Source organism: Echinops telfairi, unplaced genomic scaffold, assembly GCF_000313985.2.
Source record: "Echinops telfairi isolate 266 unplaced genomic scaffold, ASM31398v2 ScPeMD7_5868;HRSCAF=6743_0, whole genome shotgun sequence".
Lineage (NCBI taxonomy): Eukaryota > Metazoa > Chordata > Mammalia > Afrosoricida > Tenrecidae > Echinops > Echinops telfairi.
Window position 1 is genome coordinate 7,165,713 of NW_022109767.1, and position 26,249 is coordinate 7,191,961.

Consider the following 26,249-nt stretch of genomic DNA (forward strand, 5'->3'; position numbering starts at 1 on the left):
TGAAACGAAACGACAGAAGACTTCTCAGGGAACTCTGTGCAGCTGGTGCTTTATAGCAGGAACAACCATTAAAAAGCCCTGCCATGGATTTACGAATCGTTATTTGCAGTGTAGATGGTTGCTAAGTATGCTCGCAGAGTAGAAGGCCACGGGAGGGATTAGATACGGGGCTGAAGGAAGCCGGGCCACCATCCCTGGTCGACATCCGTCATGAGGAGGGAGAATCCGGGTGGGAGGCAAAGAGATTCTTTTCCTTCCTTTCAAAGCCTTGAGTAGAAAGACTTTCGGAGAAGTTAAGTTAAAGCAGTTTCGTGGGGAGAGAAGAGAAAATTTCCCCAATATGGATAAATCTGCAATTCACTATTGTTTTTCCTAGTCACTACTGGAAAGAAGATGAATTAGTGTGAAAATAAACCCAAACAGCTTCGTGTGGCTTCTAAAACATGATCCCCTAGCTGCCTGGAAGAGTTAAGGCTGTATAAATATTTATCATTCTTCCTTCAAAAGGATAAGAGAAGATTCTCTTTGCATACATGAATTTCAGATTGCTAAACAAGCATGAAGATATGGTCAGGGGCCCATCATCCTAATGAGGATATGGTAATGATAAAGCTGTTTTAAGGGGTTTTTTAACTTCGTTTATATGTGATCAAAATCTAGAGATTTTAATTTTATACTAGAGTGTGCACAGTTAATGCCTCGGGACGCATATGGATGGGCTGAGGGGAATACCATCACGGGCTTACAGTGGGGCCAGGGTGAAAGATTCATTAAAAGTGATAAATAGGATTGTTTTCTTAATGCTTCTCAATCGCAGATTCAATACAGCTGGCCAGTGACTATGCATTTTAGCTGCCTTTATTTTTGAGAGAGCTGCCAGATTTTAATTACAGATTAAACAGTTATTTGCAAATGAGTACCTCTTCATTACCATACCGGAGTCATCATCATAAACAATTCTCTGTGACTACACAGCATAGAGGACAGTGTGTGATGTTGTAAGGATAATACCCGGGCACATCACCGCCCCAGGGCAAAATTTCCTATTCCACTGAAGTACCATTGATGGCCTCCCAGCATTTCAGGGAAATACATAACCCAGATCAGTGTTTCCCAAAGTGGACGGTGCTGCCCCCTGCCGGGGCACTGGAACAATCCAGGGAAGGGCTTTAAAAGCAGATACCTACACTTTATCCTGGAGTATGGGCTATCGTACAAAAGGTTTTCATTGCCAGGGGTTCACTGAATAAATTTTTTTTCCCCCTTTGAAAAGGCAGTAGGCCAAGTAAGGTTGGGACCCTATGACCTAGCTGAAAATTTTATGATGATTCTTGGCAGTAAGAGTTTTGGAGTTCTGGTGGCATTTTGGGTTACACGCTGCACTGCTAAACAGAAAGGCAGTTGGAAACCGCCAGCCACACCTCAGGCTTTCTACTCCCGTCAGGAGTTCCAGCCTTGGAAACTCACAATCGCCATGAGTCTCACTATTGACTTGGTGACAAAGAGTTTAGTTTGGGTTTGGCTACTTGTGGTGGGATCCCCAGTGCTCATAACAGTGCCTGGCTTACAGTAAGTCCCTAATAAATATTTGCGGAATTAATAAACAGTGAACCAGTACCAGTTGACACTGAGCTAACTCATTACGACCTGTGTATATTGCAACAGAACTGTGCTCCATAGAGCTTTCAATGGCAGCTTGTCAGAAGCAGATTGCCGGGCCTTTTGTACACGGCACCTATAGGTGGCCTCTAACCCCCCGTGTTTTGGTGAGCATCTCAGCATGTTAGCCGTCTGTACCCCAGCTCTTCTGGCAGTTACAGTTTTACAGTTAGATTGTCGTGCATGCATGTGCTTTCAAGAGATTTAATTCTACCATTTACTCTGAGAGGCCCGGAGGATTAGCATTTTCTTTTCTTATTACCAACGCCAAAACACATAGTAGCTATAATAATCAATTCCATTTTCACAAGTATTAGTTTCTAACTTATGGATGAAGAAGCACAGAGACTTCAAGTAACATGCTCAAGGTTACAATCTACAATGTCCTCCTCAATCTCACAAAACACATGCAATGACGCCGACTGCAGGAGGAAAGCCGAATCAGTGAGCATGTAAGCATCTCAGCACTGGCAGGGGTCTCCACGCGGCTGCTCCAGCACCCAGGGCTGCATCAGGGTAGGTCCATGCGCCTTCTCCTCAGGGATGTCTCACAGGAAGTGAGCCTTGCCAGCTGAGGCAGAGAACTAGCTAAGGCAGCCGCATCTGGTCCGACCTTCAGAAAGCAAGAGGCCAGAGAACAAGAAAGGCCAGGCTCACCGAGCCATTTAGCTCTCCGCCCTTCAATTAATTCCACATGTGTTTACCAGCCAGGTTGGCACAATAAACCTTAAGTATCACAGGCACCATTCTTAAAAACTCAAAATGTTAATCCAACTGGCTTAGCTGTCATTTCAAATTGGTTTAGGCTGTCTCCCTCTGAGGCTTTCAAGAAACGGGTGAAAGAGGCAGTAATGGCAACTGGGAGTAGGCAGCTAACCCCGGCTTCCTGCTAAAGCACTACCAAGGGCTCTGGGGCACACCAAAGATCCCAAGAACCGGCATGGCAAAGACTGGCAAGCGGTATCCCTGATTCCACGCGATGGCTGGTGGGAAGGCGAATGCGAACGGTTCATGAAAAGGCCCAAGCAGCAGATGGAGTCAATTTACTTCTTCCACAGTGGAGGTTTTATGAGACCATTGTTATAAAGGGAGGAAACATGAGTTTAAAGGAAACACGGCTTCTCCTCTTTCTGACCTGAGAATTACACAGGCCACATCATATTGCTATGTTAATGTTTTCTCTCATCTTTAGTACAATGATAATTACAGGACTTACACATTTTAGGTCTTGGTTTTGTGTAAGACTTTTGTAGTAGAAAAGATCCTCAACTACACCCCATCCCTGTCCTAGAGTTTAGAACGATGGAACTGCCCTGTGGTTGAATACTGTGTGACTGTCCCTTAAGTCCCCATCTCATCTTCTCCTGGGCCCTGTGCTTGTCATGTTGGCTGGTGTTAACTCTAACTCAGATATTTCATTTATTTAGTTTCTATACTGGACAAAGTACCAGCGTGTCACAAAACAATCCGGAATAGAATGAGATCCTGGCTTTTGTTTACATGAGCTGTAAGGGTTAGGTTTTGCCACATATAAAATAAGAAACACTTGTCAACTTGGAATTCAAGAAACTCATACGTGTAAAACTCAACTAAAATACAGAATGCATTTTGAAATGTCACTACTCATATGGGTTTATTCAATATTTCTAGTTAGACAGTGAGGCTATAAGAAAATGTTCATCAAAAATAAACAATTAACGCACGTGTCTGTGTGCTCCCACTATCTTTGGGGGAAATAATCAAATCTATCAGTGAATGACTATTCCTCAGTTTCCACAGAAAACCAGAGTTGGAGTAGATGCAGTTCACTATTTTTGATAAAGCATATCTCCTGGCTACAACAGAAAAAAAGTGACCAGATGGAAAGCATAAATAACATTCAGTCAGGCTGAAGATCATTTCACACTCTTTACATCGAGGTTTTGGTTTTGCACACCACGAGTTCTGCTTCGGTTTGAAGCCCCTACTTTCCTCCGACATTCACTTTTAGCAGTTGATGACCAAGAAGGCAGAAAACTAGAATTCGAAGTTTCTAGATAGAATCAGGGTTACTGTTGTGGAGCTGATAGGTGCCACTGGGTTGGCTGATAGGTTGCCACTGGGGACAACAAAAAGAAAGGTGGCATTGCCCATCCCGGCCCTGCGCATGGTGGTGCCCATTGTGGCAGCCACTGGCAGTCCATCTTGTCGGGGGGCCTTCCTCCTTGTCACTGCCCCTCCACTGTACTGAGCATGATGTCCCTCTCTAGGGACCGGTCTCTCCGAACAACACGTCCAGGGTACGGGAGACGAAGCCTCGCCACCCTTGCCTGTGAAGAGCTTTGGGCTGCCGTTTCCGGAGACAGATCTATTTGCTTTCTGGCAGCCCGTGGTACTTTCAACGTTCTTTGCCAGCACCATAGTTCCTATGCGCCCATTCTTCCTCGGCCTTCCTTATTCAACGTCCAACTTTCACATTAACACAAGGTGAGTGAAAACACCGTCGATTGGGCAGTCTAATAATACTCACGGACATTTCTTAATTAATTACACAGTGAAACTAGTCCTTGCTTACATTGGATAACACATGTGCTCCTCCCAAAATAAAATGTGGGTGCTTTTGAAGGTGGGAAGCAATGTTCTATTTACCAATACAAAAATTATCATGATACATAAAAACAATCACAAAAAATGGACATAAGTCAATGGTGTAAATGGAGAAAAAATAACTCTTAAAGAAGGGGAGAAGCTTACCTTTAAAAAGAATGTCGGGGAGCGGGGAGGGAGGGGAAAAATGAGGAGCTGATGCCAGGGGCTTAAGTGGAGAGGAAATGTTTTGAGAATGATGAGGGCAATGAATGTACAAATGTGCTCTACACAACTGATGTATGGATGGATGGTGATAAGAGTTGTATGAGCCCCTAATAAAATGATTTTTTTTAAAAAGAATGTCATACTTTAAAGATTTTTATCTTGCCCACGTTTTCCTAAATTAACTGAGAGTACCCCAAATCCATCTCAAGATGATTCCAATTTAAGAAGGAAAGAGTCTTGCTTATGTGAATAATTCCAATGAACAGCATGCAGACTTGGGGATTTTCTTCTCTAATCGCCCGAGAGCTGTGAGGATTGCTTTTAGAAAAAATGAAGCTTCCACCCCATGAAGACGTTTTCAGGCAGGGGAAGGGCAGGAGCCCTGGTGGGGCAGTGGCACGCTGGGCTGTGATCCTTAGGGCCAGCAGTTCAAAACCACCACCTGCTCCGTGAGAGCAAGCTGGGTCTTTCCACCCCAGTGTCTACTCTTCACAGTTCATCTCGGAAACTCTCAAGGGCAGTTCTATCCTGTCCCATATGGTGGTGACGAGCCGGCGTCAACTGGATGGCAGAGCGCTTGGTTCGTTTTCCGTGTCAGAGGTTGTTAAGGCCTTTTTCGAGGTGGTTGTGCTAAGATTGCACGGTTCATCCTTCACGCACAAACCTGTGCAAATCTATCCAAAACAACGCATCGGTTTCCTTTATTCAGGCTAGACATTTCAGAAAAATAAACATCGGAAACGACAGCACTGGGGAGATGAGGGGCGTCTTGCGCACACCCACGGGCCTGCAATGCCAGCCCTCTCTCTCCTGCTCGGCTTGCTGTTTCAATGTGTGGCTGTGCCACAGTTAAACCAGATGGACCAGCAGGAACATGCATACAACATGTGTGGTTTTAAGCTGATCAATGTATACACAACGCTTTCTTTGAGAAGTATACCGCTTGCATGTAAATCCAAACAGAAGCATCGGACCGATCAATGCCTCCATCTCCACGGTCTTAACTGAAATACTGCCAAAGGAGCTGCCCAGGAGTCGACCCCACGGAGAACTGACTGCCCCTGGGGTTTCCAAGGCTGTGGTCTTAATGGGAGCAGACTGCCACCTCTTTCCCCGTGTCCCAGCTGGTGGACTCAGACGCTTTCACTGCTTGGTGAGCAGCCCAGCGCTTCCCTGCTGTACTGCCAGAGTGCCGTTTAAATAAAATAAGTAACTTCGCTTCCATGAAGGGTCACCATGAGCCAGCCTCATTGGAGTCGGCAGCAAGGTTGGCTGTTTTGGTTTATTCCACTGAGAAAATGTACCTGTCCACTTTGCTTTTAAAATTTAATTAATAGCTATCGTAAGCACTGCACAAAGATCAGCCCATGGAAGGCTCCAAGCAAGCTCTTTAGGAAGAGTGTGCGCCCCAGAGTCACTGTGTCCCTTGCCTGTGGTCCCACGGCTGGCACAGGACAGACACCGCTCAGTGTAAAGCCGGCAGCCTGGGTTCAGATGCCAAGCTCCGAACCACCAGGCTAGCGTGCTTCTCTCAAGACAAGCTCTGGTTTTCAGCATTTTTACAAGTGCTTGAATACTCTGCGGGGTGACGGTGGGGGCTTACTACCTGGGAGCCTGCTGGGGCGGGAAAATGGCCCCCGCTTTGCTGAAGGCCTTTGCAGAGCCTGGTTGACATATGTATTCACCACCTTGAAAGTCACCGAGATCCAGGAGACTGCAGTCCACATGGCAACTGTAATGTGCATGTATTTATCCAGCATTTTATTCCTGTCTGCCTAAAAAAAAGGATGAATCAGTGAAGTAAAATCCACACGCAGTTTTTAAAAGCCAAAGCAAATGGTTACATTTGTGTCAGAGTGGAAGCGAACCCAACAACTTCTTCTGTGTTAAATGAATGCTATCTAGTCCTGGTGACCCCAAGTGGGCACCATCCGTCGGGGTCTCAAGAGTGTCCTTTGGAAGCAGGTTGCCATATCCGTCTTCTGAGGGGCCTCTGGGTGGGTTCGAACCAAAAACCTTTCAGCAAGTAGTCTAGTGCTCGACTAGCTGTACCCAGCACACAGGGACTCCTCGATTTGCTTGAATCCTACATGGTCACCTTATTTGCATTTGACTCTGAGCCTCCTGACAAGCCAGAGTCCAAAGAAGCACACGGCCGTCCTCGTCAGTGTCCACTATCTCAAAGGAGGTGACGAGCTTCGTGTGGAAAGCAAACGGAATCTAACTGAGAGGATTATACTTTTCTCCCAATAATATGTTTTATACAAACCTAGTTTGTGACCTGTGTGTAGGAATGTGTCTTCTAGGTGGAAGCCGACAAACAAATGTATGTTGAAATAGAAATAAATAATTAGATAGATGTGTAATATGTGTACACACACACACACACAGACACGTAGCTACATAGAAGCAATTTCTTTGGCTGCCACGGCAGTGTTTACTTTGCTCTGTCTCCCTCAACGGCACCATCAACGGTTGCCTGGATTATCAGCCCCATAAGGGGGGGGGTCTCGCCTCTACAGTGAACCCTCGTTTATCACGGTTAATCGGTTCTAGACCCTACCATGATCAATGAAGTTCCGCGAAGTAGGATTCCTTATTTGTAAATCAAATATTTTCGTAGTTAGAGCATAGAGGACATGAAAAAACACCCTTTAGTCACCATTACACTTGTATTACCCAATTTATTAAACGAAAAAGGGAAAATACAGTAAAACATTTTGGACGTTACAATGATCCAAACGGCTAGGACAGACTCCGTTTTTACTATGAACTTATTACGACTTGTCACGATGCGCTTTGCTTCCTTGTTGAAAGTGAAAGTAGCCGTAGCACGGATGTTTTTTTCCTCTTTACGGATGGAGCGAACGGAAGACTCATTCAAGTCGAAATGGCGTGCATCCTCCACGATTTTCTTGCCATCTTTGATCGTATCCAAAAGTTTTACCTTTTCCTGGATGGTGAGCATCTTCCTCTGGCGCTTATTTTTATTGTCAGAAGGCTTAGAAGAAGCAGCTCGTTTAGGAGCCATCATAGGGCTTAGATAAAATTTCGTAAAAATCGCAAACAATTACAGTACACTGTACAAAAGCAAAAATGCATCTGATACGTAGCTCCGATACATAGCGATGCAGACAGAAGTGTGTACAGTATGAGCCAATCAGTGGCAGTAATGACAGAGCATGCGCTGTTACGCAAAAACCGTGATAGAGTGAAGCCGCGGAAGTTGAAGCGCAAAGTGGCGAGGGTTCACTGTACTTCATCTCTGTGGTTTGCTCTCTGTAATCCACTCAGAGAAATCATAGGGAAAACTCAAATCACCTCGAGTCTGGCCATGCCATGCCTCCACGGAGGGAACACCCTACAGTGGCACCCACTGCCCGTGGGAAGAAGCCAGCTCCTTCTGCTGCCACCCAAAGCGCCACTTGGCTTTGAATGAGTGCACCGGAGGACGCGTGCTGGCCATGCCATCTCTTACTTACCTACTTGCCCACTAATAGGCGCTCAGCATCGTCCCGTTTGGGGCTGTTACCACCCAGAAGGCCTGTCTCCTTGGATACGTGGGTGCACATTTTTTCCGAACTGGGATTCCTAGGCGGAAGGAACTATACTGATGCCTTAATGTCCTGAGGTACAGTGAAATTGCCCTTCAACATGGCTTTATTTCGTTTGCGTTCACACTTGATAAGAGGATAGCTTTTTTTTCTGGCACCCGAGGAGATTGTGTGCTATCCACTTAAAAAACAAGTGAACACACATGTTTGCGGCAGTTTCCATTTTCCTCGGTGCCTGCCAGGGTGGCCTTGGCTCGGTGTTTCTTTAACACCGCTGCCCTCTTCTCAGTGGAGTGTTACTGCTGTCCACAGGCTCCTTTGAGGCAAGCATGGTGAGGCTCCGTCGCATGTCCCTTGCATATGCTCTCAGGAGAGACCGGCGTCGGGAGAAGGACATCTGTCAGGGAACGTGGAGAAGCAGTAACACGAGGAAGGCCTTCGATGAGATGGGTCGGTGCGGTGGCTGCAGCAATGGTCCTGAACCGAAGAATGATGGTGAGGCTGGCCCCGGGCCGGACAGTGTTTCCTCCCGTGACACACAGGGTCACTACGCGTCACTATGAGTCACTATTTCCTTTTACTGAAAACACCTCCCCCTGCTGGTTGCTTGTCCTCTGGGTACTGTCTCAGTGACCACAGGGGAGGTGCTGTAGTACGACTGAGAAGTCCTGCTGACCTTTTCAGATTACACTGACTGGAGGATAAGACGGTGACAGCTGACAACAGCGTATTAAATTGGTCCGCTTGGGAGTATTTGAGGAATATGGTGACAGCTGGAACATTTTAAACGGAAATGGATCTTGCATAGTCCTCAGAAGAGAACCACAGCTTTCATCAGAAAGGGCTGGCACAGTTATCATGATCATGCCTCTGTGTGTACATTTGTTTCACGTAGGTTGTGAGTAGAATTGTGTTCTCTTACAGGTATCATGAGTTGTCATGCTCATTTCACTGTGGGCGGGGTCTTGGGTAAATACTTGGTGTCTTGGAAACCCCCACGGGGCAGTTCCCCTCTGTCCTACAGGGCTGGCATCTGTTGGAATCTGCTCTCTGGCCGGTCTGTGTTTCGGTTAATGGTGGCAGCGCAGCACCCTCTGCACTCTTCTGACTTCACAGGGGGGAGGAGCAGCAAACGCGGTATCATCCCCACCTGGATTCCTCAGAGGGGGGGCTCACACACGCTTCCCCCCTCCGACCTTCTTCCCTCGCCGACACCCACCATCGGTCTACGGCAATCTCCGCTCTCCTGCTGCATTTGATACTCTCAGGGCCACCCAGGAGCCTTCGACAACACTCATGATGATGGGGTTTATTCAGGAAGTTCACAGGTCAGGAAGTTCAAGGTCAGAAATGACCGGGATACAGTTTATCCAGTCCGGAGTGCCTTTCCTCAGTCATGCCTGTAGTAGGCTTGCCTCTGTCTGGTTCCCTGCCTCTCAGCCTCACGGCTCCTTGGGTACTCGTTGGCCCAGGGAATGTTATAAAGTTGCTTTGCACTCCACAGAGACATGCTCAAAGGACATGCCATTGCTCTATAACCCAAACGTGCCTGGTGAATTTCAGCTCTTCGGCGAACAAATTTAGCACCTCTGATTAAGTGTCTGAAGGAACCCTACTCTGCAAAGCAGCGTGCTTCCCCAGCGCTCTCAGCCGCACTAGCTCTGTGCGCTGGGAAGTCTGCTCCCCTGGCTCTTGCTCGGGCTGCCTCTGCTGCCACAGCGCCCCCGTGTTCCTCAGCCCCTATTACTCGGTGCGCTTATTAATGTTTCAGCTAATTCTCTTGCTTCTTATAATTGTATTTAGATAATTTAAGGATATTGACAACATTCTGCCTGACTCCTTTCACTCAGCATCATGTCTGCACGGTCCACCCAAGGAGGAGGAGCATGGGCTACAACCTTATTTTGTATTTAAGGCCGAGTGAAAGTTCCTTGCATGAAGAGACTGTATTTCATTTACCCATCCATCTATGGACAGCCGATTCAGTTCTTGCATGAAATAAGGAGACCACAGAAATGTCTACAAATCTAAGAGGAGGGGACAGGGGGTCTCAGTGATTGGAGGAATCTGAGCTTCTGTTACAGAGGCTAGAACAATCTGAGCTCTGAGATCCAGACAGCGGCCGCACAGGGTGAGCACGTCACTGGATTATGTCGCGCATAAAGCATGCTGGATTGGCAACGTTTCCTTATCTTTATCTGTAACACACGCACAGACTACTGATGATTAGTGACAGGGCTGCAAGCAGCCTACTATTTTAAGAGTTCTTAGATAGCCAAATAGCATGGTGATCTGTTTGGGTCAACGAGGAGAGTTTTCCTTGGCCTCCTATCAACGGCATGGAGTTTTCCCTACCTTCCCTAAGACATGCAAGTGAAAAAGATTCACAGCATCAGTAACGTTTTAGAAGCAGCGCTGCGATTTCTTTACTCCAAAGTTTATAGGGCAGAAAAGATATCTGAGCGAGTCGAGTCGAAAGTGCGTCTGAAATAAGATGATCACAGAAACTATGGCCATTTTTCATCAGAAGCCCACACTTGGAGGCAAGATGACCACATCGCCGTGCTGGTCTTGTGCAGCTGGTAGTGGCGCTGTGCTCCGGGCACCGTAGTGGACAGAGTGATGACAGCACACCCCTGCCTTCCCTCCGCCCCTCCACAGATCACCTGGGCCTCCATGACCACGCTGCTTCTCGAACGTCATCGACGTCCATCAGGAATTTGACGACGCTCTAGTGTTTCATTCCTCCTGTCAGAACACTGAGAAACCTACCGAGGGCTGGGCTGGCCTGGGAAACGGCCCTCTTTACACCGTGCAGGTCTTCACTGGTGACGTAGGCGCAGAACACGTGTGATACACAGTGCTGACATCTCCAGTACAGTCAAGGCATGTGGGCCTTGTGAAGTGCCTGTGTGCAAATGCACGTGCGCGCGCATGCGCGCGCACACACACGGAGCACTAATGGCAGACTGGTTACACATTGGGCTGCTAACTGCAACATCAGCAGTTCAAAACCACCAGCAACTCCTCAGGAGAAAGGGCTCTCTACTCCTAGAAAGCGTCGCAGTCTTGGCCTTCAAGGGCAGTTCTACCCTGTCCTATAGGGTCACTATGAGCTGGCATCAGCTCGATGGCAGAGAGTTTGAGTTTACACATGTATGTACACACAGATAAGTTTTAAATGCCCAACTGGTAGCCCATTTGATTTAGATTCTTCCTATATCCCTGAGGTAGTTAGTTTATTGTGCCAACCTGGCTGATAAACACATGTGGGGTTAATTGAAGGGCGGAGGGATAAATGGCTTGGTGAGCCTTGCCTTTCTAGTTCTCAGGTTTCTCACTTTGTGATGGTCACACCAGGGTGCAGCTGCCTTAGCAGTTCCCTGCTTCAGTTGGCAAGGCTCACTTCCTGCAAGGCACCCCTGAGGAGAAGCCACATGGACCTACCCCAATGCAGCCCTGGGTGCTGGAGCACCCGTGTGGAGAGCCTTGCTGGTGCTGAGATGTTTACACATTCACTGATTCAGCTTTCCTCCTGCAGTCGGTATCATTGCGTCTGCTTTGTGAGATGGAGGAGGACTTTGTGGACTGGTGTCGGACATATGAGTTAATGGGTTAATATTGGACTTGTGGGCTTGGGCAGCACTGAGTAGGGATGTTTTCTTGATGCACACTTAACTTTTATATGAAACTCTCTCTTAGTTTCTGTGGATTTGTTTCTCTAAAGTTCGCAGACTAACACAATCCCTTTCATCTGGATAGAAATCATGCTTCATAGGTTCCTATCCCTTCCTTGCCGCTCATGTGAGTTTCTCTGGTCTTCACTGGCCTGGGGCTTTGCCAGGCAGCCTGGGAAGCTTATGTGCATCCCATTACCTCCACTCACTAACAGAAAGGAATAAGCTTACACGTCTGTAGTTTAGGAGTACGTGATCTCTATACTGAGGCCGAGAACCGATGGGTACAGAGGAAGTGAGGAAGACAGAGAGGCAAATGGAGACAGGAAGAAAGACCAAATGGGAGAGAGAAGCAGTCAGTGGTGTGAAGCTCTGCAGGCTCGAGGTCAATCGTCCACAGCCAGAGAGAAAATGGCTAAAAGCCTGTTAGGGACCTAGGCGATGGGTACCATATTGCAGAAGTGTTCTTGCACTTCTTTGAGCCAGGCAGCGTTTTAAAGAATAGTCCCTTTGGCCGCTTCGAAACAGATGGTATGCTCGTATTTTGAACTCATCCCTCCAACTTTTCCCATTTATGGTGCATTGCTTTCTGTTGTGTAAAGACAACAATCTCTGTCCAAAGAGATGTGCATGGGGGAGGGAGGGAAAAAAGAGGAGCTGATAACAAGGGCTCCAATGGAAAGTAAATGCTTAGAGAATGATGATGGCAACATAGGTACAAATATGCTTGATACAATTGATGTTATGGAATGCTATAAGAGCGGTAAGAGCCCCCAATAAGATGATTTTTTAAAGAAGAAAAGAAATGTGCAATTACACACACACATACATACCCCCACCACTTTCCTCTTGTGTCTCAGTTAAGGATTAAATGTCCTTCCTTCATCCCCTTATGGAAGGGTCTTGGGGAGGAGATGAGCCAGTCAGGGTGCAGTGTAGCAACGATGAAACATACACCTTTCCTCTAGTTCCTAAATGCTTCCTCCCAACCCCACCATCATGATCCCAATTCTACCTTACAAATCTGGCTAGACCAGAGGCTGTACACTGGTACAGATAGGAACTGGAAACACAGGGAATCCAGGACAGATGATCCCTTCAGGACCAGTGGTGAGACTGGTGATATGAGGAGGGTGGCGGGAGGGTGGGGTGGAAAGGGGAAACCGATTACAAGGATCTACATATAACCTCCTCCCTGGGCGATGGATAACAGAAAAGTGGGTGAAGGGAGATGTCGGACCGGGTAAGATATGAAGAAATAATAATTTATAAATTATCAAGGGTTCAGGAGGGAAGGGGGAGCGGGGAGGGAGGGGGAAAATGAGGAGCTGATGCCAGGGGCTTACGTGGGGAGCAAATGTTTTGAGAATGATGAGGACAATGAATGTGCAAATGTGCTTTACACAATTATGTATGGATTGTGTAAGAGTTGTATGAGCCCCCAATAAAATTAGTAAAAAAAAAATTAAAAAAAATGAGGAGCCGATACCAAAGGCTCAAGTACATAGAAAATGTTTTGAAAATGATGATGACAACAAATGTACAAATGTTTTTGACATAATGGATGGATGGATGGATGGATGGATGGATGGTGATAGCTGTATGAGCCCCCAAATAAAATGACTTTAAAAATAAATAAAGGTCCTTCCTTTAATAGTGAACCAAAATTAACCTCTCCACAGCTTCCGTAGGTTACCTGCAGAGCACCTGCTCCAATGACTGCTTGTCCTAGCTGGGGACACATCGCAGGAACCGGGCAACGGCCCCACCTTGATTTCATCTCAAATACCCTTTGGAAGCAACACAGATGAAACCCCTCAGGCGCTGGGCTGGTCCCTGTGTCAGGTTGGATTCTCCTTCAACAGGGGCTTCTCTGACCCCCTTCCCAAAGAGCGATGGGTTGGACTTCATTCTCTCATTTTGTAATGAGGTCCCTTCTCCAGTCCCTGCAGTACAGTTTGGAGGTTTGTGCAGGACGTCTCCAGTGCAGGCTGGAGCACACCTCGCTGCCGTTGCTCAGGCATGCGGTGAAAAGACCATGCGCTGCAGCTCTGCAGAGCTGTTTGCAACTGAAGATGTCTAGAGACCGCGGAGCAGACGCCTTCAAGGACTTCAAGACATGTGGACAATGGCGTGAAAGGGTCTCAGAAGTTTAAACGTAGATTCTGACAGTAGCTTCCGGGTCCTTCTGTTGACTTGAGTCAGGCTTTTGAAGCCACTGGGCAAATAAATGTTATTAAGTAAAAAAAATGTTAAATGGCAATTGTGACAATCCTAGATTACTGGTGAGGAAGAGTGTGTTGGCCCAGGAGCCATCAACCGGCTATCCATTGATGGTATTCTTTTACTTTCGGTCACTCAACCAGCTTCCCAGCTTTGCAGAAGCAACCTGAGAGTCAGCATTCTCATCCTGTCAAAGGGGGGCCAGAGAACAGCAAACAGAAACCCTTATACTTTTCATAAATTTCATGAGAGCAAAGTGTGTATTCTTGATCACAGTGAGGGCTAAGGCAGTTTTGAAAACTTCTGGTGATACAGCACACAGGAAAAGCTACTGTCAGGTAAGGTCCTCGCATCGACTACAAATTATTTGCTGCCTTTGCTTCAAGTCTAATGAAATCTTTTCCAAATCCCTGCCCCCCAACCCTCAAAACTAACAACAGAAACACCTCAAAACAAGAAACACCCATTGCCCTACAGTTGGCAGTATGTGTCAAGCCACTGTCCACATGGACGTTGCCGTTGTTCTAAGACCCAAACCCAACTCTGCCATCGAGGCGACTTCAGACTCAGTGACCAGACAGGACGGGGCAGAACTGCCCCTGTGAGTTCCCAAGACCAAGACCATCCCTGTTCCCCGAGATAGAAAGGCCCGGCTTTCTCCCTCGGAGTGACTGCTGGTTTCCAGGGATCGCGGCCCAGCGCACCACCACGGCAGAAACTGCTCCACAGAGAAAGGTCCAGCCGCTTCCCCTAGGTCACGCAGCACGGGATGGAAGAGACAGGCGATGAACTGGGCAGTTAGCTTCCAGAATTGCCTCTAGCCACTGAACTAGCTTGTAGGTTCCACTCGGGTGTCGCTTCCTCTGTGAAGGCCCTCCTGTCCTCCGGAAGGGACGGCTTTCTGTTATCACATCACCTCCCGCCGTGGTGTAGTGGGTGAGGTGTGCCAACTGTAAAGTCAGTCGGTCAAAACCAACAGCAGTGCTGTGGGAGAGAGAGATGAACCTTTGTAAGCCCGTCAGATTCATTGTCTCTAATACCCACGGGGGCAGTTCTACCCTCTCCTACAGGGTTACTATGAGTTGGCACTGACTCTATGGCTGTACATTTAAAAATCTTTCTCTGATAACCTTACAGTCAGCACAACAGGCATCGTTCTACAAGTGCACAACACCAACTCCCCTACTAGCCTGCTTGAGTAGGCCAATGACCATCCCTGTACCCTCAGCATCTTCTTATGATGCCCGGGACATGGTCAATGCTAAGGAAAAGCCTTTGAATGGAAGGAAATGAAAAACATTTAAAAACGTGAACAACTACGCCCACAGAATAGTTAATTTGTCTAGTTCCTTCTCACGGTCCTAAAGCAAGAGTGTTCAACTTCTGTGTTTCCTTCTCTATACAGCAAGAATAAAGAAAAGGGGTAATGGCTACCTGACGGTATGGAGAGGAAAAGATTTTTAAAATATAAAAAGAAGCTGTCACTTGTTACATCATTTCAGAACTGCTGTTTTATAGATCTACTATTTCAAGGAGCTATCACCAACCTTTGACTCTTTTTATTCTGACCTTCAACTTGCTGACTTTGGTCCCGCCGACAGAAAGTCTAATCGCTAGCAAAGGCAGTTCTGTTTGCTAAAGGAGAGGGCCAAGGAAAATTCGGGAAACCCTCGCCAAGGTGACTAGCACAGAAACACAGCAAGAGCCTCAAACACTCCCCCCCCCAGCAGGCGGATGGGAGTCTGAGTCTATTGGGCAGCAATGAACAATGAGAACTTATTCTGAATTTAGAAGCCAAATACTATGTGCTATTTTTACCACACAAATGTACGGTGCACCCACACTGTAGGCATGTTTGGCAATAAGAGGGGAAGCTGATTTCGGGAGTGGCGTGATCCGACAGAAATTCTTAGAAACCGCATAGGAACTAGCGTAAATGAAGAAAACGCGGTCACTCCTCACAGGAGAGAAAGAGAGCGGAGAGGAGGGGCTAGGGAAGGGATCGAGAGTGTCCGCTTTGCGGTGCTCACAGCCAAGGTCAATCACTTTGGCTTAAGGCTTCGGCCAGGAAGGAAGTTGCCTCGTCAGAAGAGAAACGGGGAACGGGAAAGCAAGGGTTTTTGCTTTCAAGCTGACTCACCACATCTTAGGGCTCCCTCTCATTCATTTCAGCTTTGAAAAATCTCCCGAGTGTGTGCCGAGGTCTCAAGATGAGAAAACAAGCAACACACAAGCCCCATCACTTTGTGGAGCTTTGCTGCTTATTGATGGTGACAAAGAAACACACGAATAAGAACAGACAAGGAAGAAAAGCACGATGTACACAAGGTATTTATGAAACAGTAAGAACCCTTCTCAATAGGATCTTAGTGTTGTTAGGATGGCGTCCTGGCAGCGTAGTGGATAACGATGGATTTTGATCTGCATGGTCGGCAGTTCGAAACCACTGGCAGTTCCAAGGGAGAAAGATGAGGCTTTCTACTGCCATCAGGAGTTCCATTCTTGGAAACCCACAAAGGGGGCGGTCGCTGTGAGTCAGCGCTGACTTGATGGCAGTGAGTCTGGTTGTCAGGTGCCTTTGCGTCGGTTGTGACTCACAGCGAGTGTCCCTGTGACAACAGGAGGAAACACCACCCAGGCCTGTGCCACCTTCACCACTGTCATGTTTGAGCCACAGATGCAGCCATCGCTGTCAGTCCATCTGGTCGAAGGTCTTCCTCTTCTTAGTTTCCCTGCGACTTTGCCGAGCATGGTGTCCTTCTCCGTGGGACAGAAAGGAAAACCAGCCACCCAAAGGGACACCAGTATGCATTCAAGGTCGCCAGGATGCCCCCGGGCTGGGCAGCCTTTCATTCTGTTCTACCACGAGTGCCAGTCAACTCAGTCAGGACTGAGGACAAGAATAATAAAGGATGAGGTGGCAGGGGCACCGGAGCTGGCACACAGATAGTGAAGCTGGTAGGAGTAAGTCTTAAGAGTACAGACGAGGGAACTAGAATCATAAGGGTGGGAAGGCTGTTTCAAGAAGGAAGGGCCCTGTTAATGGACTGCTGTACCCAGTTAAAAATGATTTTCCGTAAAATATTACTTGCACATGATAGCAAGGATATGGCTAGATACCGCCTGCATCCTGTTGGGTCCCTTTTCTTTGGAATGGGCCCAGGCCTGGATCTCTTCCAGTTGGTGGGCTGGGTAGGTGTCTTCCAGATTTCTTGGCAATCAGTGAGCCCCTCCAGCATGGCATGCACTTGTTGAAACATTTCAGTTGGCATACTGTTAAAAGCTGGGGACTTGTTTTCACCAAGAAGCCCTGGTGGTACTGCTGGATAAGCGAGTCACAAAGTCAGCGGTTCAAACCGCATTAGCTGCTCACGAGGAGAAAGTTGAGGCTGGATGCTCGCATAGGATTTACAGCTTCAGAAACCCTATGTGGTGGCTAGATGATTTCATGTTAACTAGGCACTCCTGTGGAGAGGTGTCGTCAGACCTGCCAATCTGGTCACAGCCTGATGCTGTCTCCTTAGGGACGAGGCCTTGTCATAGGGAAGACCCTTCAAGCCTCCTTTTGTCTCTCCTTCTTCCTGTTCTTGCCTGCTGGCCACCTGGAGAGCTGCTGGAGTCCTGCCATCTTCCCCTAACTGTGGATCCACACGACTGTGCCCCCACTGGCCTGTGAGCTTCCTGCATCACTGCATGTGCCTACGTGGGTCTGAAAAGGGACTTACAGAGGAGTACCAAACTGATGGACCTGAGTTGGATGGGGATGCTTTCTTGATATAGAATTACTTCTGGATACAATGCTCTTTCTTATACATAGATGAGTGTCACTGGATTCGTTTCTCTATCAACTCGGCCCAACACACCCTCTATGGAATCATGAGTCGGAACTGACTTCAGGACACTAGACTTTTGTTCTTCACCAGTGCCATCATGGCAGCTTAGACGTCCGAGTTCCATACCATCCGTTCTTTATCACGTACCCCCTCCTTAAATCCGTGAACACCAGCCAGTTCTGTTGGGTAGAGTATATTCTCTCCATCTTCTCTGGATGTTTCCTGTGTCATTGGTTAGTTTGTCTCTAGAAGGTTTGGGGGTGAACATCCTATTATAATTTTGTCCCTGTTGTCCCTCATAGCTGTGCGTGTGTGTGTGTGTGTGTGTGTGTGTGTGTGAAGTAAATCCACTCTAGCGGATTGTAAGAGCTGGTCTCAAGTATGGCACTAGTAGTAGGATGGATATGTAAGAGTCTTATGCTAGTCCTATGCAGCAAACAGAGGTAGGGAACTTATATCCAACTGAAGCAGACAGTGTTCGACTGGCTAAGTTTACCAGGCAGCTGGGATTCCATTCCCATCTACTCCATAGGGTGAGATACTCTTAGGAGGACTCTTCTAGCCCGCTCTAAGTGGATTTTATTTCTTCTTTCAACATCAGAGAAAATTCTCAATTCAATGGAACCAGCCAACCCAAGTCCGAGAACCAGAGCTGGTTTTGGGCAAAACTGTACGATGAGCCGCAGTGTTCCCGAGTCCCACTGAGCACCTTTTCAGCAGAGGCGCAGTTTTAACTTCTAGGGTCTCGAGTGCTGCTTCTTTGGGAGAAGTGTTCATTTTCAGAAGCCCACAGAACCAACTCAAAACTCAGTGCCCATCGTGTCGATGCGAACTCAGAGTGACCCTTCAGGACGGGGCAGAACGGTCTCTGTGAGTTCCTGAGACTGTAACTCTTCATGGGAGTAGAAAGCCGTGTCATTCTCCCTCGGAGTGGTTGGCGACTTTGAACCACTGACCTTGGGGTTGGCAACCCAATGCATAACCACGACGCCACCAGGGCTTGTATAAGAGCACTGTGGATGACGTTTGGGGGGAATCTGGAGTCAGCAGGTGTCCTTGGGTGTTATAAACAAATGGGTTGTATAGCTGGCTGTGAACTACAGGGCTAGAAGTCTGAGCAGCCCAGAGGTGTCTCAAGGTAAGAAAGGCCTAGTGATTGACTTAAGGCAAGCACTTCGTGAAAACCCTCTGGAGCGGGGTTCTACTCTGCCTGCCAAGAGTCGCCGCGTTGGCTAGCTATTGATTTGTTTAAAGGAGTCAGTAAGGGGAGAGGATGGGGCTTGTATCCTGACAGCCATGCCACACTGAAATGTTTCTGGATACTCTTCAGACTTCTAGTAGGGTACAGAACATCAAAGTTCCTATCAGGAATCTGAACGTCAAAATTTCAGAGAATTCTGTGAGGGTCAGTGAAGTTCAATACCAAGCAAAGTAATGCGCTGGGAGAAAAACACACACACACACACACACACACACACACACACACACACACACACACACACACACACAAAAAAAAAAACCCGAACCAAAACAGATTCTAAGGTGACCGTTTTAGATGGAATTTTACACACAAGAGCTAAAGTGGAAAGGACAACTCCGTGTAAGCAGAAGACAGCTGTCCAAAGCTATGGACCATTCCAGAATTCACCCTGCAGAGACCTGGAACAGCCCCAGTGTGTCTCTGGAGTTGCTAGTGAAATGGAAAGCCTTACTTCTAAGACTTAAATTGTCTGGCAAATTAGAGTCACTCACATTTTTGGAAGAGGAAACCAATCTCTCTCTCCCTCCCTACTACGGCACATCTCAATCTCAGACGTCTACTTCCTGTAATTAACACTGTTCCACGAAAATATTAGCATAAATTAGCTCATATAAGCAGTGTCTGTATTACTTATTAAATGCCTCATGCTAGGCACAATAGACACTTGCATTCAAGTGCTGAATTAATGAAAACGGCATTTTTGTACGTTCCATTCAAACCCGCCTTTCCTTTGCGACACAGTTTAACTTCTTTTCTAAATGTAGCTTTTAGTGGAAAATGACAACAATTATGGGCCCTTTGAGATTTAAAATCTGAAACTCAAATTATCCAGCCTTAATAAAAGCCTAATAAATTCCTTTATGTGTTGTATTATGTCTGCTTAATTACTCCAAACCCATCAAGGAAGCAATGTAGAGGCAGTTTTTATGTTAGCTTTACAGAAGCCTGATTTTTGAGACTCTCCCCCTTCTAAGTTTAATTTTTATGGGTACAAATATATATTCAGAAACATTATTAATCTGAAACATGGATCACTCCTACAAATATTTTCAATAGATACATTTTTCCCAAAAGACAAAAGGCGATTCCAACCATCAAAAAAACAGTGGTGCCCACGCATGTCCTTGTGGGACCCATCAGTCTCTCTCACACCGAGAGCCCTGAAAGACAGTGATGCAATATGCTTGCTGACTCTGGTCTCAATCTTGCTTTTTCTCCAGAACATAACTAATTTTTTAAGGAGGCAGAAGGCCACTGTTGGAAAATGGTCTTTGTTCTTTTGTTCAGAAAAAATAAACAAGAGAAAACAACAACCATTGCCATTGAATACACTCCGACTCTTAGGGACACCGTGCGGGTTCCTGTGGCTGTGCATTTGTGCGGGGCTTACTGTCTCGTTTTTTCCTCATGTGGAACCAAGGATGGTTTCGAACTGTTGACACGGTGGTTAGCAGTCTAACTAATACCCAACAGCATGGCCAGGGTCCACATAGCAGGTGATGAGAACTTTCCTCTGTGAGTGTTGATCTTACACAGGACCTTCGGAGAGGAGAAAAGAATGTGGCCTTGTCCAGTGCCTGGGGAAGACGGACCCCTTTTACCACAAGGCTGGCACATCTTTACTGCAGAAGGGTGGGAAGGTAAGAGCAGGCTGGGGGTCATGCGGAGGTCATCTTCCTTATACTAACTTGACCCTCCCAGCCAGCAAAAGGGGCTCCCTGTATTAGAATGGCTCTGCTTTTGCTCTTAATTTGTCTTTTCTAACATTCTCTGGTCTTTTTCATTTTATTAAGTTAACTGAAATAGGTACCACTGAGGTTAAAAAAAAAAGAAAAAGAAGTGTGTGCCCCGCAATTGAAGACCAAATACTTTTCCCTTTTAAAAACTGGAAATATACTATCCTAACAAGATAATGCTCTCTGCAAAGTTACCGTATATACTTGAATATACGCCAAGCCGAATATCAGCCGAGCCACCTAATTCTACCACAAAAACGGCATTAAAAATGTGCTGAAAAAACTCGGCTTACACATGAGCATATATGGTAGTTTTTAAGATCAGCTAGGATGTCAATAATCGCATGAGTGGTTCAATGCTGGGCTACGAACCAAGAGGCTGGTGGTTCAAGCCCACCAGACGCTCCGTAAAAGATCTGGCGGTCTCCTTCTCCAGGTCTCAACCAGGGAAACCGATGGAGCGCAGCTCTGCCTGACCCACGTGAATGGTCGTCCTGGGTTCAGACGATGTGACAGCAACTGGAGTGGTTGCCGTGTCTCGTATGCAAACACATCCTCAAACCCAACCCACGCTGAGCAGATACAGAGGGGAAATGTTGGCTCTCAAATCTTGCCTGGAGTAGGGGTTTTATTTTCCAAAGCCTTTTTGACTGCAGACAAAGAAGGGAAGGAGAGAAAAATCCCAACATAGTAGTACACAAGAGAATTACTGGCCACTGCTAAGAGTAGCTCATAGGGACCCTATAGCACGGAGAACTACCCTGTGGGTTTCCGAGACTGTAACTCTTTACTGGAATAGAAAGCCTGTCTTTCTATGGCTGACCTTGCCGTTCACCGCCCATTGAGTAACTCAGTGGGCCACAAGGCCTCACTTTGAATTAGAAGGGACTGGATGACTGGGTGTTTGGTTTGGCTTACCGGATATCTGTAAGAACTGCAAATGAGGGTATTGTCTGTGCGTTCTGTTTCGACCCTGACCTGGCTTATAGAACCCAGCAGAAAAGGACAGTCAATGGCAAGATAGGGTAAAGAAGGTTGGAGGGCAGAGACACGTCTGGGCAGCTGTGGATTCTTCTGCCCTGACACAAGCTGGAGAAATGCTATGGCCTCTTTGCCATTTCCTCACACCCTACAAGACTAGAGTCGTATACTCCTCCAAGAACACGTCTGCAGCCATGTATCCTCAGAGAGCAGGTGCATTGAAAACTCAAAGCAAAGTGCATGCAGGCACCAACTAGAATCCTAGCAATTCTTCTTGACTCACCCTCATAGAGGCTTCTAATTGAGAAAAAAACAAAAAAAGGTTAGAAGCTGAAGTTTGAAAAGAAATGAACCGGGAAATTTGTGTGAATGTTTTCGGCACTGAGCGATCTCTATCTCAGTTGCTAAACTACTAAGGTGAGAGGGCACAGACATCTCAGTACAGCGCTTCCGAGACATCTCAGTACAGCTCTTCCACAAATACCAGCATGCACGCTTTGCTGGTGGATACTTAGAAGACACGTGGAAAAGGCCAATGAAGAGGCCTGGAAACTGGCCTGTTGCCTTCGAGTGCCTGACTCCGAGAGGCCTACAGGACAAGCAGCACTGCTTCCTGGGGTTTCCCAGGCTGCCATCTTTATGGCAACAGACCACCACTGTCTTTCTCCATTGGAACCGCTGGTGGGTTCAAACCACCGACCTTTCAGTTAGCAGCCAGGTGCACTTACACGCTGAGCCACCAGGGCTCCTATGAAACGGACAGGTTCCTGGACAATGGAGTGCGTGTTTGCGGCTCAGGCAGGGGAACGGTGGGGTCTAAAGCCAGCCCCAGCTGTAAAAGCAGAGAAGGCGCCGGCACCTGCCGCTTCCATCATGCTCATTTGCCTCCCACTCTTGCCCAGGCGAGGAAAGCGGGAGCAGGGTGTCAGGTCTCTGCTGATGCTGTGAGCCGAAAGCCACTGGGTGCACCAAGTTGACACTGTGCCACGGAGGGACAGCACAAAGTGGGGGGCGATGACAACGGGCTGAGCAGGAAAACCTGATGCCTTGGGGCCTCAAGCTCCTCCGGATGCTGAACTCGGCTTGGGGGGCGAGCTCAGGGGGCAGCACGGGCCCTCCTGAACAACGGAGGGCTGGGCACAACCAGACAAAAGGAAAAAGGAACCTCCTTGCCAGTTCCCCAACATGCACAGTCTCGGACCGAGCGCTCAACCTCCCTACTGACTAGACACACTCCCTGTTGTTCACCGTGGAAGAAAACTCATCCCGTGCACACAGACACAGACAGGTATCAGGCCAACTGCAAGAGCTCCTGCAAAGCCAAGCAACTGTTGGGGGTGGGGGTGGGTGGAATGAAGCGTCCCCGATGGACGCTGCAGAGAAGTGTTAAGGGTGGAATGAAGCATTCCCGATGGACGCTGCAGAGAAGTGTTAAGCTCACTTGAGGTGGCGCCGCTGCTGAGCTGTTACAAACACAATGGGCCTGAAGAAGGTTTCCTTTCCAAGGAAAGGAGCACATGCGGCCGCAGAACGTGGACTGTGAAGATTTCCTTCACAACAGAAGGCTGTTGCTTATGGAGTGAGAAGGGAAATCGCAGCCCCTCCGGGCGCTGCCAGGTGCCCTGCCAGGTTTCCATCACCAGGCGGAGGGACGCGCTTTTTCGTCTCTCAAAGGCTGTTCTGTTTCAGGCAGGCCAGCGGAGGGGGCTGGTAGATGTCACCGAGGGAGTGCCACACTCCCTGCTTGGGGCCAGGATGACTCAGAGCAGGTAAAGCAGCTTGCCTTTGCTGGTGCAGGCTTGGGACGGGAGGGGCCTTTCTCGTTCCTCGCTGCCATTCTGACACACAATCTGACACACAGACACACTCTAGGGCAGAATTTGCCAGGTGGGTTTCGAAGACTGTCACTCTTCGCGGCTGCCTCCCCCACCCCACCCCCCACCACCACTGGAATCCACTGCAAAGCCAAGCAACCGTTGGGGGTGGGGGTGGGGGTGGGGGTAGGTGGAATGAAGCGTCCCCGGTGGACACTGCACTGAAGTGTTAAGGGTGGAATGAAGCGTCCCCGGTGGACACTGCACTGAAGTGTTAAGGGTGGAATGAAGCGTCCCCGGTGGACGCTGCAGAGAAGTGTTAAGCTCACTTGAGGTGGCGCGGCTCCTGAGCTGTTACAAACACAATGGGCCTGAAGAAGGTTTCTTGTTGACTTATAGTGACCCTGTAGGGCACGGTGTAACTGCCCCTAAAGAGAAAGCCCCATCTCTTTCCAAGAGTAGAAAGCCCCATCTCTTTCTCCCACAGAACGGCTAGTGGTTTCGAACCGCTGACCTGGCAGTTAGCAGCCCAATGCGTCCCCCACTATGCCACCAGGGTGTCTTTTCTTTTCTATGATTTCCTTGAAAAAGAAGAGGAGGAAGAAAACCAGCAACCCTGAGACAGCCTGTGGCTCTGTCATGATACCCCTGGGCTCTGTCACCCAGAAAGACAGAGAGGACCAGCTTCAGAACTGTCTGTTACCATGGCTGGCAGGGAGCTAGGAATGGTGCGGACATTCATCTCGTTCAAAGCCCTGCAAGGGGGTTGTGATTAGCTCCATTTGGACACCCTTGGAAGTCCATGTGCGCAAGGTCACAGAACTTATAGACGTGATACAGCAGGGATTGAACCCGGGTCTGCTGAATTCTGCTAGCCTCCCTTCCATTCTACTCACCATCGCTCAAATCTCACTGTAGAAAACCGATGCAGAAATGGACATCTTTTGGAACAGTTGAAGAACACATGGCTCTAAGGCACTTAAACCCTGTGCTGGCAAAACTAACCCATGGGGGCAGTCTTCTCTTGCCTTTGGTGATGCTCACCAAGCACCCCAGGCTCTGTTTTCCACACAGCTCCTATGGCTGACACTCTTAGGAGGAGTGTGTGCACACTCAGGGGCACAACCTGCCGATCCTGCTCTGCTGCACCTCTCAGCTCCGTGGGTTCTAGGACACTCGCGGGGCAAACCCCCTGGTGGCTGCTGTTCTGGACCGGGACCCACCTCCGCCTTCTTCATGGGTGGGGTCTTCTTTCTGCTGCTCCCTCGTGTCTCCGTTCTCTCCAGATGGGATTGGCTAGCACTCCACAGAATGGGCCTGGACACTCTCGTCCCTCCCTCGTCCCTTTTTACAAAGACAGAAGATGTGCCTCGTTGAACATTTCACAAGTATGCTTGTGCCTAGTGTGTGCCGCCAACTCGATCCTGACTCATAGCGACCCCGTGTGGCAGAGCAGAGTTGCCCCTTTGGGCGGCCTTGCTGTACGGAAGCAGGTCCCCAAGTCTTTGTCCTGTGGAGACTGGGTTCAAACCACCAACCTTTCAGTTAGCGCTCAGCATTTGCACCACGAAGGCTCCCTATCAAAAGTAGAGAAAAGCACAAAAACAAAACAGAATCACCTGGTTCTAACACGTGGAAAATAACTGCTGTGAACACCATGGGGGTACAGTCTACCAATCTTCTTTTTTTCTTTTTCTACATGAATGTTTAATAGTCATATATTTTATAAAATGGACATCCTGCATATCATTCAAAAATATTGAAAAGTTTCTGACTTATCAATGAACATTTTCCTCTCATTCTATCTCACAGAATGAATGCATAGAGGGCTGGCCCCAACCAGAGCCAACTGACCCCCTCCCTGGAAGTGGATCTGGCAGAGAGCAGGTTGGAGAGAGGGCCCAGCATGCCACACCGCATGGAGGCAGGCCGGGAGGGAGGAAGAGAAAGAGAGTTGGACTGGGCCCCAGGCTGGCACACAATGCTCAGAGGATGGCGTCCCTGCTGGGAGCTAATGGGACACAGAGGCAACTAGGCAAATGACAACAACATGTATCACACTGTCCCCTTACTGGAGTAGACTGTGACAGAGGACATTTCTGGGGTCACATGTGGGGAAGCAGCATGGTCTGAACCCCCCAAAATGGAGCGAATCTAGAAGGGAGCATACCTGGATAAACAATATAGACAAGAAAACAACCTGGCCGACTGCTCTGGGGGACAAGGGCGAGGGGGGCTGGGGGATGGGTGGGGAAGAAGTGGTGTTAACAAACTCATGGGCAAGGGAACAACAAGTGGTCCAAAATCGGTGGTAAGGAGGGTGTAGGAGGCCTGGTAGGGCTTGAGCAAGGGTAATGTATCCAAGAGGCAATGCTGAAACCCAAATGAAGTCTGAGCATGATAGTGGGACAAGAAGAAAATAAAAGGAAATAGAGGAAAGAACTAGGAGGTAAAGGGCATTTATAGAGGTCTAAATACAGGCATGAACATATGTAAATATATTTATGTATTTATGTATGATGATGAGGAAACAAATCTATGTGTATATATTTATAAGGTTAGTATTAAGGTAGCAGATGGATATTGGGCCTCTACTCAAGTACTCCCTCAACACAAGAAAACTTTGTTTTATTAAACTGGCATTCCATGAAGCTCAGCTTCCCAACATGATCGCTGAAGACAAATAGGGGCATAAGCAAGTGTGGTGAAGAAAGCTGA

The 26,249-nt window shown here is 47.9% G+C and overlaps 1 protein-coding gene across 1 annotated transcript in view; it reads right to left on the reverse strand.

Moving 5' to 3' along the window:
* Positions 1-26,249, reverse strand: part of CDKAL1 (CDK5 regulatory subunit associated protein 1 like 1) — a 768,993-nt gene that overhangs the window by 56,227 nt on the left and 686,517 nt on the right. The window contains exon 14 of the mRNA XM_045295775.1: positions 22,100-22,107. Within this exon, the coding sequence (XP_045151710.1) occupies positions 22,100-22,107 (8 nt within the window). The remainder of the gene's footprint in view (positions 1-22,099; positions 22,108-26,249) is intronic.